This window comes from Eleutherodactylus coqui, chromosome 10, assembly GCF_035609145.1.
Source record: "Eleutherodactylus coqui strain aEleCoq1 chromosome 10, aEleCoq1.hap1, whole genome shotgun sequence".
Taxonomy (NCBI): Eukaryota; Metazoa; Chordata; class Amphibia; order Anura; family Eleutherodactylidae; genus Eleutherodactylus; species Eleutherodactylus coqui.
The window spans coordinates 23,346,924-23,362,614 of NC_089846.1; the positions used below are offsets into that span (position 1 = coordinate 23,346,924).

The following is a 15,691-nucleotide window of genomic DNA, read 5'->3' on the forward strand; positions in this document are numbered from 1 at the left end:
GGATGAAGAATTGCGGTCGTTGCATGGCTAGAATACCGTACTATATATGTGTATATATATATATATATATATATATATATATATATATACACACACACACACATGTATAGCCTTGTAGGACAGGACATCATTATATACATAATACATATACATGATGATATATACATATATATATATATATATATATATATATATATATATATATATATATATATATATATATATATATATATATATAGATAGATATATATATATATATATATATATATCTATCTATATATCTATATATGATGACGTTAATTGGTCTTATAGTGAAGGGCATAAAAATGATCCGCTCATACCCCAGCCCTGCAGACAAATGACCACTAATGGGCGCTGTCCGTGGTAAGGCACCATATCGCCAGTGCCCTGTGGTCACCCCGCTTGTAAGTTCTCCATGTTTCTGGTTCATTTCAGTTTGCACGTCTGACTGTGTCCTGCGGGGACGCGGTGACTGATCTCTCCCCGGAGGACACGGTTGCAGCACAACACATGACATCAGTCATTTAACCCCATCCTATATTAACTCCACACTCTGATTAGGTAGGAGTCATTAGTCAATTCTTTCCGTAGCGCGTATATATATATATATCAGTATGGGTTGCACTTGCTGCTGGAACAATGGCCCCCAATACCTGTACAGTGATTTTTTCCCTAGCCTATATCATGTGGGGAGCCCCCCGATCTGTAGGTACCGCATATGCTGTCTGGGTTGCCATTGGTTAGAAATGATGTCATTGCTCTAAGAACCTGGTAAGAAGCGATTGGCGGAGGGATAGACATACTGACGTCACCGGAGTAACACCCAGTCATTCATACATTGCTCCATCACCCATCCTCAGTAACCCTATCCTTGCCAGAATGCAAAGAATCACTTTTGGGCTCCTTCCTGCTCATGCCTAACTTTCACCTATAGGACGTGGCGCCTTCTGCCGCAGGGTGACAGCGACACTAAACTCTGCGATAGTCTCAGACGCTACGCCTTACACCATGCCCATCTGAACCAATTACAGGGCACTGGACGAACACTCTCATTTTTTTTACACGGTGCCCAAATAAATTACTTTATAGAATCCACAGACGTTCGTAATTTTTGACCAAGCCGCCAACAACTGCCGATCGCCACGCAGCAATATTTAACCTTGTCCTTTCAGCATCGCGGTGATGAATGTAGATAAACCGATGGTTACACCAGGATGTACGGGATTGTAGCTTTCATGCATGATCATGACGGACACATATGCAGACGTGTTTAACCCTATACTGCCTAGTACTGTCTGTACACTGACGTCACCTTAGACCAGCTTTGGTCTGGACATCTACCCAGAAACTTCCCCCCATTGGTTTGCAGGTAGCATCACCTTCATAGCATCTACTATGTCTTTATGGGTGATGTCCTCAAAGAACACCGAGAGTCGGTTCCTACCGCATCTCTAGGCACGATTTGCAATATGTTCCTTTCCACCGCAAACTTATGGACTCCATACAGGCATTGCACACATGCTATATCCATTTTAACTACTTTTAATATGAAAATATCTGGAGATGGGTGTTTGCGGGGGTCCACCTGTCCATCTGGCATTAAACAGTCTACCTGTGCACAGGTACCTGTGCATCCCATCTAACGCAAGGAATGGACAGATTGATGAAAGACTATGGAAAATTGACCGGAGACGGGTGAATAAATGGGATTTTTTAGGATGTAGGTCCTTACCTGCACCTGCATGAAAGACCCCCGGTAGAAGCAGCATGCTGCTGCTGACAGGGCGCTCCATAAACTGCACCGTTCAGTCATGGTGAATGCAAATCCTCCATCCAAATTGCAAAAAAATAAGGAAAAACCCAGCAGGATGTAGAGTTGCAATGGACCCCCTTGTGGGCTGCCGGGTGCACGGCTCGTGGAGCAGCTTGTACAAGTGAGGTTGGCGACTGGTGCTGATGCTGCTGTCGGATTGCAGGATGCTTCAAGCATTACCTCATCCCTTGTCAAAAGAGCATCATGGGAGGAGTCGGAGCGCTCATAGAAATTCAGCCGTGGCCAAAGCCTCTCCTCCCCATCTCCCCTCCTCCTCCCTCGCTCTGTCTTTCTACTCATCTCCCAATTCTCTTTCCGCCTCTCCGGGCCTATACACCTCCCCCTATTTAGGGATTTTAGGCTGGGAAGGAGGGCTACTATGTATGTGAATGAATGAAGTTTCTGCTGGTGGGGGGGAGGGCAGGAATGCGGGGTCACCGCCAAACATTGGAGATTGCCGCCCGGGTCACTTTAAGAAAATAGTGCAAAAGTGCACGTGGCTTTTTTTTTTAGTTCGCGCTGATAAATGGACAAATTGACAATATCTGTAAGACGATAAATTTGAACTGCTTCTAATTTATCTCTGAGGAACATTTTAAGGTTTGTATGTGAACTCGTAGAGGACCCCATTATGTCATCAGTGTAAATCTTTCCGAGACGCACAAATGTCAGCGGCTGCCCTGAAATAGTTGCCTTAGCATTGGACAGAAATACGCAAAAATTTGGGCCAAATTAACGCACCAGAAATTGGGCCAAAATTAATACGGAGCATGCTTTGTGAGAGGTTATGGGAGATGATGACATCAGAAGTATAAATGATATTGTAGCGGCGTCACGAACAGGCGAGCGCAGGTCAGTAGAGGATCTAGAGGGGTTGCTGGAGTAGCAAGGCGAAAGAGAAGAGCCGCAGTGCACAGAAACAGTGAAGAGACAGTCGGAGGGGCTTGTGAGAGGGAGCACCATAGTCTGTGTATGTGCCTGAATAAGGTACTGTTAGGTACAGAGACGGTAATAAGAGGGGCCACTGACCAGGAGGAAGTCACACAGAGCAGAGGAATCCCATATGAGGAAGCTCATCCTTTGGGAAGCGTCAACATGGTCATCAGGAGCCCAAGGACCCAGGATGGAGGTTCACTCCCGACTTTTGACTTACCCAAGTTGGTCAAGTCAGTACTCCCATACAACTTGCATAAGTGAGGCCGGCCTCAATCCACATTGTAGGTGTGCACACCCTTAAGAGTGACACGTTAGAAAATAAAGGTACCATTACTGACCTGACCAGAGGGCTTTCATCTGTCTAAATATCTGTGATAGGGACACAGATAGAGGATCGCTATTACAGCAAGTAGATTACTGGAATCTTGATGCTGTGCCTTCAACTGACGGATAATAGATAATTACTTTTCTTTGTCCCCTAAGGCCGCCTGTACACGGCCGCATTCGCACTGCGGAATCCGGAGTGTATGTCCGCCTCCGGATTGCGCAGCAAATACCTTCCATAGCATGCTATGGGAAAGCGCGGTTTTCCTGTACACGAACGGAAATCAATTGCTATTTCCGCTCGTGGAGGGAAAAAAAATCGCAGCATGCTCTATTTCAGTGCAGATTCCACAGGGACGGCTTCCATTGAAGTCAGTGGAAGCTGTCCGATCCCACGGCCCTTCCACAATGACATTGCGGAAAGGTTGTGGGTACCCGCCTCATGGCCTAGCAATCACGCGGGAAAAGCAGGGATTTAAAATAAAATACCCCCCAAAAACCTGTACTGCACATGTCCGATGGCTCTCTGTGCGAACCATCCACAATATTGAAAAAGAATGTCAGGTACACGCGGATTCCGGCTGAGTACAGGGTCGGATTCCTTATAGTCACGGACTGTGCCTTTGAGTAATGCTGCATTAGACTAAACGAGTATCGTTCAGAAAATCATTCAAACGAGCGAAACTGAACAAAAATCGTCCAGTTTAAACGCAGCCAACGACTGAATGACCAACGAGAATTGTGCGCTTTTCGTCTGTCATCCAGTTTCAGCCCGCATGCAAATCATCATTGGCTCATGCACTTATCGTGCCGCTTAAACGCTGATCTTTCAGTGTTTCACATAGGTGTTTCACAATTAGTGCTCGAGAACCACGTGATTCAAAAAACACGCTGTCCGAGCGCAGACCAGCTGGTGACGGCATCACCAGCTCATTCGCTCGGGCAAACGAGATTCTTGGCCTGTGTAAAAGCGTCATTGTTCGCCTTGTAATGAGTGTTTATATTGTTTACCAATATTAATGCCCAACGTGTTACCCTTACTTAGGGGTGGTAAATTCTACGGTAAGTCAACTTGCGTTTCTGTTATCAAACCTTGACTTATTTTCACCCTTGTGTTTGTAAATAAATATTGCTCATTTGTGTAACTCCTTCGTCTGCATCGTATTTTGAATCTGCGTCACCTACTTTCACCTATGACACAACCTAATAAAGGTGTCCAGCCAGAGGACAGACAGCAGAGGGCCCCCATGCAAGAACAGTACAAGGGCCCCTTCCAATCCAATAGCTCATCATAGAGTACTGAAACTTTATATTGCTCATCAGTAATTGGGACCTGTGAAATTCGTTAGCTCTGTCATGAACATGCAATCTAAAGGTCCCCATAAACATTAGGGTAAAGTTGTCCAATTTTGGTGGGACCAGCTGACTATAGAAGCCTCCAACTCATTCCAGAGAGCTGTTATTGGAAGGAAGAAGAATTGGGTACTGTCAACGGTCAACGTCTGATCCTTTTCTTATCTGAGAATATAAGCGGTCGCCACAGATGTCTGGCAGCGGCTTGTTCACCTCTGCAAAAGCGAGTGCGCATCTGTATGGGGAAGTCGGGAGAAATAGCTGTTGGCCGAAGAAGCCTGTGTTTGACAGCTATTGAAGATCTATGGGCACCTCAAAAATGGTTGTCCGGGTGTGAGACCATTTTTTCAAAAAAAACAAAAGCAGCAACATTACCAGTCCTCTCCGATGGCGATCCAGCACTGCAATCCTCCCGATCTTTGTTTGGGAATGGTTACCACCTGATTGCTGCAGCCAATCAGAAGTCGCAACGGTCATGTGCCGTTCTCCTGGCATCGTGACTCCCAGCATCTAAGTGGTGACAGATTTGTCAGATGGTAGCTGTTCGTAAACACAAAAATGGCAGCACTGGATGACTGGGTAAGTACCAGCTAAGTACTCCTGCTTTTATTGTTTTAACCAATTTAGAACCATGGTCTCGCATTCAGGCAATCCCTTTAAGGCGTTCCGCAATACAACAAAAATCTTCAATTAAGGTGGCAGTGGGAACCCTTAACTAACGAGCCTCTGTATACTGGCCCAGGTTGCACATATGGTATGTACATTCCTGGTTCCAGTGCCATATTATACCCCACACCCCTTCCCGAGTGCAATACCCAATGGTGAAATAGTGATTGTTTTGGGGGGCTCCCCTCCTGCCTCTGTGGCCAGATCTGCAGCCCTGCAAGTCTGTTGTCGAGGGAAGGGCTGGTTTTATAGAAAATACGCCCCAGGACTACAAGGAGAGCAGGATTTCAAATCTTGCAATTTTTGGACAGTTGTCATAATGTTCATCATATTGCCATATAGTTTCATGATAATACTGTCATAGAGAGCCTACATTATACACCATACAGTGCCCAAGCAATGCTCCCTTAGATCCTACATATAGTTCCCACATGATATACTTCGTTATGCGTAGAAGACGATTTATGGCAATGTAATCTTTTTGGTTCTTTACTACGGTTTGGCGGTAATACTTCTATTAATAGTAGTGGCGTGCCGCTATACGTGTCCCTGCAGTCAGAGCTCGTAGGAAGCAGCTTCCCCGCTTGTTGCCAAGTTTTGTAAATTCACAGGGCTGAGTACTTGGCAAGGTTAAGTCTACAGACAAGTGTCGGTCCTCGTTGGCCCAGATTCTCTTGACAGATGCTCTATTTTGTGAAGCTGCGACAAATGCAAGCAGACATGTGGCAGCACAGAGACTCACAAGAGCAGCGCTCTCATCCACAATGTAACTTCTCCAAGTGGATGAGCGGAAGAGAACTCATTAGGCGGCATTCTATACTACGCTCTCGGCTTGGCCGGAGGATGACCCGCTCTCTTAGGGCAATGTTTTTGGTTTTTTTACGTCATCCTTGGAGCCCAAAAAAAAACTCTAGAAAAAAAAAAAATCGACACACTGGGTTATGTCCGGTGCAGGCTGAGGGGGCGGAGCATGACACAGACTACCAAATTAGAAGTAATGCTCCGCCTTCTCAGCCCCTGCACTAAGCATAGCACACACAGCATCAGCTTTTCACGGAGTGTTCCTTTAATACACTATTTCGCCATTTGTCTTGCTGAGTGGCGACCACTAAAGGCAATGCTAGCTGGACCCAAAAAGCCTTACACAGAATGGACATAACGTGTTGTCCTACAACATCGAATGTACACCCAATATACTAACGCAGAGAACACAAAATATTTACAACAAAACCCAAAAGTCAAGGAACAGTCTAACCCTAACCTACTACTTTGAGAAGACCCTATCTAAAAATGGAGCACCCGCCCTGATGACAGCAACCCTACGTCAGGAACTTGAATCTCCCTACTTGGAAAACATGGATAATGTTTACTACAATAAATATATACGGTGTAGATCCTAAACAAGCACAAAATGAACCAGATGGAATACCAAATGCAGAAATAACAGATGTCACAACACCCCAAATATCCTTAAGGCCAAACAGACTTATCTGACAGTGGAACAGGACAGGAGCCACTGACGTGACCAGAAACACCTTCAGGCTAGAAGTATAACCGGCGTCCTCAATGAGGAGGAGCCAGAATAAATGTGTACAGACAAGCGCTGATTTGTCGGCTCAGATACATATCACCCAGCCAACCAAACTATCCAACACTGGAATCATGGGGGCTGGTTCTGACCCCGTGATCCAAGAAGCCAGCAAATCATGACAGGCTAACACTACAGTAGTATAGGGCTACATTCCCAATCAGTTTTCGTAAAAACTACCTAATTCGTCAACTAAAATGGGAATAAGAAAAACATCATTGCAAAATTTGGTAGTTTTGCCGTTTAGGGATCTGGAAAATTTGGGTGGCAGCCCCTTCTGAAGCAGCTTTTTCTTCCTTCTATATCTATTTCCCTGACCCTCCTTGCATTAGAATCTCTCTTCTGTCCACCACTTGTTTTTGATGTAACAGAGCAGTCAAGGGCGTAACTAAAAGGCCATATTCGGGTGACCATATTTTTCATCCAGCCCCCGCAGTGAGGAGGAGAAGACTGAATGAAGCAGTTGTGAGCATGCTCGGCACCGCCCTATTCATTTCAATGGGTCTGACAGAAATGAATACAAACGCTCAGCTCATTCCAAGAGTCCCATTGAAAATGAATGCATGCGCAACCGCAGCTACATTCAATCCCATCCTCACTGCGGGAAGGGGGTTGCAATGAGCCTGCAATGGAATGGAGAAGGGGATATCATGGGACCCCTGTTCTTGATAAGGGTGGGTGTCTCAGCAGTGAGAACCCCACCAATTAGACATTTATCAAACGGTGCTAAAAGTTAATTCTTGTACAATCCCTTTAAGGCTATAACTTTTCCTTGCCTTGAACTCAAAGCAATGACCTTCACCTCTGACATAGCTCAATATATATTTTCGCAACCCAACTTGTGTCAGATATTGCTCAGAGAAGATACCTAAATACTTTTTTTTTGCTGGGGTTCCAACTACTGTAAAACCTATGAGATGGGGCATCTCCTGATAATCCTCTACTAGATTCAAGCCATCTTTTCCCTCCCACCCTAGTGCATGACCAGCCAACAAAAGCTCTACAACACCCATCACTCCATGCCAGAATGGGGACTCTACACCATATGGACAATGTGGGACATCCTGGCTGCACTGTAATGTATCTTGTTAGAGGGGGCCCAGCTCAGGTTGGCTGCACCCCCTATTGGCGAGAACCTGTGCAGCGATTCCCTCTCCACAGTCCCTACAACATTAGCAAACAAAGGGTCCCAGAAAGGAGATTGCGGAAAACAAGCATCAAGTCCTCCTGGCCCTGGTGGTTAGGAGTGTGGTGGGGCTAACCAGCACCACTTTAATCTTTGCTATGGGCCCCCTTACATCTATGTACAGCCCAGATCTAGTTACTTGGAGAAGTCATTAAATTATCTTCTCTCGCCCCAACTCCTGTGATGATGAGTAACGTGCTGCTCTCAATGTGATCTGTAATTATCTTGTAGTAGAGAAAAAAAGTACCAACACTTAAAGGAGATTTGTCACGGATACTCAAGGTCTCATGGCTCGATACAAGAGGCCCAATCACAGAGTTGACTTTTTCCTGGCTTCCTCGATCCTGCACTCTTTGCAAGATGGAGCCTAAATCACACCCAGGCATGGCCTTGCATGTCCCCAAAAATCCACTGCCACCACTGACTGTTATATTGCGAGGCTGGTCAGCCATCTGGATTCAGCTTGCTGACTTTCACTTGTCGTTATTTTTTATGCAGGCATACAAATAATTGTTGGCTTGTTCACTTCTTGTGAATGGTTCAGTCTAAAAGGAGCCTCATCAGAGGGTCTGTGGGCAGTTTATAGAACTACAAGGACAGACTAATAAAACTTTAAGACTTTAAGGCCCATTCACACAGAGCAATGATCGCTCAAACGACAGTGACAGCTTTGAGCGATCATTTTACATAAACTATTAAGTAGCTACTCAGCTACTTAATAGCAATTAAGTGTGCAAATGAAGCCTTTTAGCTGAAAGCAGTTAACAGCCCAATGGCTCTTATCTGCTTTCAGTTTCTTTGTTCTCCAACGGTAAACAATGCTATCAGCACTCCCTGTGGAGAACTTCTGATAAGGCTAAAGGACGATTTTTAGGTTGGCCTGAATTTAACGATCAGCCAGCAGTGCATGAAAAGGGCACAATGGCCGCGTGTTTAGACACAATGATGATCGCTCAAACGATCACTCTTTAGCGATTTTTGAGCGATCGTCGCTCCATGTAAATGGGCCTTTATTCCCAAGAGATAGCAGTGCTTATAAAGAGTATATAAAAAAGGCTAATATACAAAGGGAAAGGAACATACAATAGACATACAAAACAGTTATTGAAAATAAAAGTAGTAACAAAAACAAAGCCCCTTCTTACAGATCAGACCATCTGGAACTGGCTGCGAAAAGATATGTGGAAATCTCTGGAAAGTCCAGGTATACTTGTATCATCTCCTGGAATTACTTAGCAGAATTGGAAAAACATGGCTGCTTTCTCCCAAAAACAGCGCCACACCTGTACATGGATTGTGGCTGGAATTGCATGAATGGAGATGTGCTGCAATACCACACACAACCTGTGGACAGATGTGGCACTGTTTCGGAAAAAAGGAGCTATTTTCTAATCCTGTACAAGCAGGCCTTGACAGACGTTATGTGCAGTATTACATGTGTGCTACTGTACGTAGCATCTCCATGGGTGATGATTTGCCTTCGTTACGCTGATGTCATTAGTTGTGTGTTGGGTGCTGCTGATCCGCAGGGAGATGAGGCAGGTGGCAGACATAGGATAAACATATGGTGATAAGAAACAGAATGATCTTACCTTCATGTACTCGCTTCCACCATCCAGACTATTACAGGTCCTGCAAAGCAGAAAAGGAACGTTAGGAAAAGAATATTACTACTGATCTTGTAGGCGATTAGAAAAAAAGAGGTTTTTATTTTTTTACTTCAGAAACAGCGCCACTCTTGTACTGTGTCTGGTATTACAGCTCAGACAGACAGTTTATATTTACACTCATAGTCAAAAAAACATTGCGCCCCAGAAGATTTTTTCACGTCCTGCTCTCTGTGTGGCTTTTCCCGCGGAACACCTCGCCCGTCGCTTTCATGGGACCTTAAGAGACATCACATGGCATTTGCATACTGTGCAATTTGCATGTGAGTGCGATGCCGTGTTTCCCATTGACACGTGCGTAAAACACGTGTTTGAGGCTCGCAATTTCACAGAAGTGATGCGAGGCATCGAATAAATTGAATAAAAAATGCCCCGCATTGGCGTGAAATAGCACGTTGGCAAGCGCGATATCAGCCCGAGTCTCTAGGCCCGATATTTTGCTTGCCCATGTAAAGGTAGCCTTTGCACACAAGGCAATCGGATCCTGGATGCCCTCGACAGACCACCAGTAGAGAGGATTGTCTAATTGTCTGACAAGCACCAGCAGCTCCAACTATTTCATTGTCCGCCATCCAGAGAAGGTGACGCCATCGTTACACCCCTGTGTCTGTCGGAACCATTTCCAGGCACTTGGCTAAAGGACATTTGGTCTCACGGCGCCCATTGTATATACTGTCTTTGACACCCACCGTCACCTTGCAGTAGTGTCATAAATGATAAAACTGGACGCTACGGAGTGGAACCGGGTTGTCTTCAGCAACAAGTGTAGGTTTAGTTTGGGCCCCGTGTTCATCTCTGGAGACCTTGCGTGAGTGCCTCAATCCTGCCTTTGCTGTGGAACGGTACACTGCCCCCTGCTGGTGTGATGGTATGGCGGACATCGTATACGACAGTCGGTCCCCCCAGTAGTGGTACGAGGGACAATGACAGCTCAGCGATATGTTCAGGACATCCTGCAGCCACATGAGTTCCTCTCATGGCGGCTTGCAGCAGGATAATGCTCGGCCGCACACACAAGGGGGTCACAGGAGCCCCCACAACATTGTCACACCTCCGTGGCTGCCCGGTCGCCAGATTTATCACCAATAGAACACGTATGGGACCACCTGAGACGCCAACATTCACAGCTTACAAGTTTACACGATATAGAGGCTCAGTTACAGCAAATGTGGAGTAATATGCCGCAGGATACCATTCGGAACCTGTATGTCTTCATACCCCCCCATATCACATCTTGTATCCAAGCTAGAGGCGGTACAACAGGGTACTAGAGCCTCCATGCCCCCCTCCCCAGTGCCAAATCTTGTATCCAAGCTAGAGGTGGTACAACAGGGTACTAGAGCCTCCACCAGTATCACATCTTGCATCCAAGCTAGAGGCGGTACAACAGGGTACTAGAGCCTCCATGTCCACCAGTATCACATCTTGTATCCAAGCTAGAGGCGGTACAACAGGGTACTAGAGCCTCCATGCCCCCCTCCCCAGTGTCACATCTTGTATCCAAGCTAGAGGTGGTACAACAGGGTACTAGAGCCTCCATGCCCATCTGTATCACATCTTGTATCCAAGCTAGAGGCGGTACAACAGGGTACTAGAGCCCCCATGCCCGCCTGTATCACATCTTGTATCCAAGCTAGAGGTGGTACAACAGGGTACTAGAGCCTCCATGCCCACCAGTATCACATCTTGCATCCAAGCTAGAGGCGGTACAACAGGGTACTAGAGCCTCCATGCCGCCCTCCCCAGTGCCACATCTTGTATCCAAGCTAGAGGTGGTACAACAGGGTACTAGAGCCTCCATGTCCACCAGTATCACATCTTGTATCCAAGCTAGAGGCGGTACAACAGGGTACTAGAGCCTCCATGTCCACCAGTATCACATCTTGTATCCAAGCTAGAGGTGGTACAACAGGGCACTAGAGCCTCCATGCCTGCCCGTAACACACCTTGTATCCAAGCTAGAGGCGGTACAACAGGGTACTAGAGCCTCCATGCTCACCTGTATCACATCTTGTATCCAAGCTAGAGGCGGTACAACAGGGTACTAGAGCCTCCATGCCCACCTGTTTCACATCTTGTATCCAAGCTAGAGGCGGTACAACAGGGTACTAGAGTCTCCATGCCCACACGTATCACATCTTGTATCCAAACTAGAGGCAGTACAACAGGGTACTAGAGCCTCCATGCCTGCCCCTATCACATCTTGTATCCAAGCTAGAGGCGGTACAACAGGGTACTAGAGCCTCCATAACCGCCTGTATCACATTTTGTATCCAAGCTAGAGGCGGTACAACAGGGTACTAGAGTCTCCCTACAAGGGGTCAGTTTTCTGCAATAAATGCTCCTTTTACTCTGATATGTAATCACTCACTTATAATAATGTTACAATCACACAGAGAAAGCTTCCTTATATTCCCACAACTTCTAGGGGAGGGCCGGTTATGACAATCAGTGTATATAATACAGTTTATGACAGTTTTGACAAATAAAACCCAATCCGCATATAATTGGCTAATCCCATACCCCTCAGTCTAATCCTCGTCCCTCATGGAACAATGTAAAATAATAACTGACTGGTGGCTCCATACAGGATATTTGTCACTATGTGTCCTCTGTCATCCCTGGATTTCCCTGCGGGGCCATCAGCTATGAGGGCAGCAGACATTGTGTTCTCAGTCAGGTTTCCGGGCCGGGGTGAATCACAGGAGGGTCGAGAGGCCGGGTGCGACTCCTCCTGGATGCAGGCGCAACGCAGGAAACAGCATGCTTCATCCATGAAGGCGGACAATGGGAAGCTTCCTCTCTGCATCCTCTTATGTCAAGAGGGGGAAAATAACAACTTCCAACACGCACGCAGGGGTAGAGGTGCGCCAATCCCCGTGTGCCGACGATTGTGCTCCTTGAGCCACGCCAGGCCTACGGGGGCATTCAGATGGCGGTGTGTGAGCCGCACCCAGACAGTGGGCATCGCATGTCCTATTCTCGTGATATGGACTACAATAGGGCACCCTGCAATTTCTTTTACACTGACCGTGTGCTGACCACAAAATCCACGGACAGCACATGGACGGTAAAAACGGTCGTGTGATTTAGCCCTAAGGAGACTGTAACTTGATCTCGCAAAAACTTACAGGCTGTAAGGGCTCATTCACACAGGCGTATGTGTTTTCAGTCCATTCACTGCGTGTGCATGTGTGCCTTTCATTCATTAGTGGGTTTTTTTAAAGTGTGCCTTGCATCAGTGTTCATCAGTGTTGAACTAGAAAACTTTATTAGAAAAAAAAAGTTTACAGTGAAAAACTTGTTTTTCTTTCAGTAAATGGATCAAAATGTATTTCACACATAATTTTAAAAATGTAAACATGTCCTTAAAATGCATTCGTTTTTACCCTTTTTTTCATATACGTTTCTCGCATATGTGAAATGTACATGAAAGTGGCATGTGGGCGGCCCCTGACTGTGCTGAATGAGTAAAGGATTTGCCGTTACCCAACTTTTGGTGTAGATTATATGTTCTACTATATCTAAGTGTGAACTAGAAACCAGTATTTAAAGGTGAACCTACCCTTTAATAATGGGTATTAGGATGATGTATATAGAGGTTTCATAGACCTTAAAATACATGCCTGGTTTAGAAAAAAGGTTCAAAAGCCTTAAAAGTAAACTCTGAGTTAATAGGCGGAGTACTCCATTCAATAGAGAGTAGATAGAAAGTGCCCTCGCTCTGGAGGTCTCAGCATTTACATGGACAGCCCATTGATTTCACTACAGGCTGTGTAATGCAACATTTCCCCTCTAGTAGCGCTGCAGGGACATTGAGCAGCCAAATCACCCATGGATTACAGTTTATGAGATCGAGTCCCAGCTGCAGGACACTGCTTTATGTAGGGGGGGGGGGGGGGGGGGGGAGCACTGTCAAAACCAAATAACCTCTTAAATTGGTCATACACACTAAAACGTCTCCTGACACTTATAGTCATGGAGATATTTCCCAGCCACTGGTGCATCACCGTCTGATGTTCGGATAGTATTCATCCAGACGGTAGTTATTGACCAGAGGTTCGAGCCCCTGATAGTGGACTACTGTTAAGACAGCAACCAGAATTGAGCCTGGATATTTGTAATTAAAGTTAGCAGAGTTGAAACAAAAAAGGTTCCGAAATAGGCAAGCCATGGTAGGGTATTACCTGTCAAAGAGCTGCGTGTGTTCCCCTGTGTTAAAGGGAAGCTCCCAGCTTGATTCTGCTGTCCAAACTGCAAGCATCATCTTATAGAGCAGGAGGAGCCGAGCGGACTTATATATAGTTTGTGGGGAGAGATTCAGTATAACTTGTCTTTTATCCATCTATATCTTATATATTGTCCATTCTGAGCTAAACAGTCCAATGGGCGGAGCGATCAGTGATTGACAGCAATCTGTGTATGACTGTATATACAGGGGCTGCTGTCAATCACTGATAGGACCGCCCATTGGACTGTTCATCCCAGAATACTGATAGGACCGCCCACTGGACTGTTTAGTAACACTACCATACCAATGGTTGTGCTTATTGATATCATATTATTGTTTATTTACAGTTCTTTGTTATTCAATAAAGTTGTATATTTTTGTAACTCCATCCACTGCATAGTATCCTCAAACCAGAATCACACACCATCACCTGTGACATTTACGGGAAAGTTGGGGTAAGAAACCAGCATCCAACAAGCAAAAATCCTCAGTGTACCGTTATGTTAAAAAGGTTGTCCAATTGCAAATTGCTGATGGCTTATCCTCCATCACCAGGGTCCTCCTCTGATCAGCTGCTCTCTGGGCTGATGCGCTTGTGCACTGAACTGATCTCTGCAGGAAGCAGGCAGCTCTGTTACCACTGCAGTGGCCAAGCTTGGTATTGCAGGTCAAGTTCCCACTGATGCCTATGCAAGTTCATTGTGATCAAGTAATGTTCTACCCCAAATTATGTGCCAACCAGAAAAAAAAAAAATAATAACCTCTGAGTTCTGCTAAGCTGTATTACCATACCCATAGCAGGCTATGCCCCCATATGGTGGCATAGGAAAGTTTTACAAAAGAAATAGCATGCTCCATTGGATGCCATATTAGAAGTATTGCTTTTAGGGAAAAATATCTAAGGTGCCATACAGAGATCCCATACAACGGCATGCGGAGTGCCAACAGCCCTGGAGCAGCGATCTGTAATATGGAGTATATTAGGAAGTACACTTCTATATTTCTGCAGACCCCTTTAAGCTCCCAGGTCTACAGACTCTTCCATTGTCTCTGCCGGGCACAGAACTGTGCTGACACAGTAAATCCCATTACACAGTGCAGACAACAGGCCAGGGGGAACAATGAGATCATGGCTCTGTCAGGGGGTTTGTGACCTCCCTATAAATAACTAGAATTTTAATTGTAACCAGATGATCGGCGTGAGATAAGTATGTCCGTGGGAAAGAGGGAATCCCGGAGAACAGAGGTATGAGATGTGAGAGCAGCTATTCTGGTATGTAGGGGCTAAAGGTAACAGAGAGGCGCTGTGCGAGTTACTGCCGTAGTAAGGGGGAAATCTCCGCTATATTAGGCTGCTTCCACATCTGCAACGGGGTTCTGTTTTTCTGCTCCCTTCGGGGAGCAGGAAAGGGGAATCCTCCGGCCGAATGGATCCAGACAGAACGTAACAGCGCTGAATGGACCGCATTGACTTTAATGGGGTCGTTCGGTTTCCACTCAGCTGCCCGACATTTTAATTGGAAGAAAAAGCACTGCATGCAGCGCTATTTCTTCCGATATTTTGTGCCGGATCTGCGACAGAATGGAGATTCCAGCACAGATGTGAACCTGGCCTTGGCCAATAGTGGTCAGTGCAAGTAGCCGGTGTGCCGTGTCGGCCATTGCGCACATCAGTAGTGCCCCTTTTTCATGAGCCGATTCTTGTTTCAGCGAGCGCATGATGTCACCGCTCGTTTGTTCACGCTCGTGCAGAATGTTCAGATCACCATTGAGAATCGATCCCTTCTTCTTGAGTACTGCCCATTCTATGAGTGAGCGAGCCGCCGATGATTTTTAAGCAGGCTGAAACTGAGCGAAAAACGAAAAGTGGACGATGGCTCGCGTTCAGACGTAAGGAATATCACAC

The 15,691-nt window shown here is 45.9% G+C and overlaps 1 protein-coding gene across 4 annotated transcripts in view; it reads right to left on the minus strand.

Annotated features, from left to right (window-relative positions):
- SH2D3C (SH2 domain containing 3C) overlaps positions 1 to 15,691 on the minus strand; it is a 78,247-nt gene that overhangs the window by 15,619 nt on the left and 46,937 nt on the right. For 3 of the 4 annotated variants that reach the window (XM_066580569.1, XM_066580568.1, XM_066580570.1), the window contains one exon: positions 9,480 to 9,519. In XM_066580569.1, the coding sequence (XP_066436666.1) occupies positions 9,480 to 9,519 (40 nt within the window). Of the gene's footprint in view, positions 1 to 1,753; positions 1,917 to 9,479; positions 9,520 to 15,691 lie in introns of those variants that run through there. The other variant, XM_066580571.1, reaches the window with a different exon arrangement.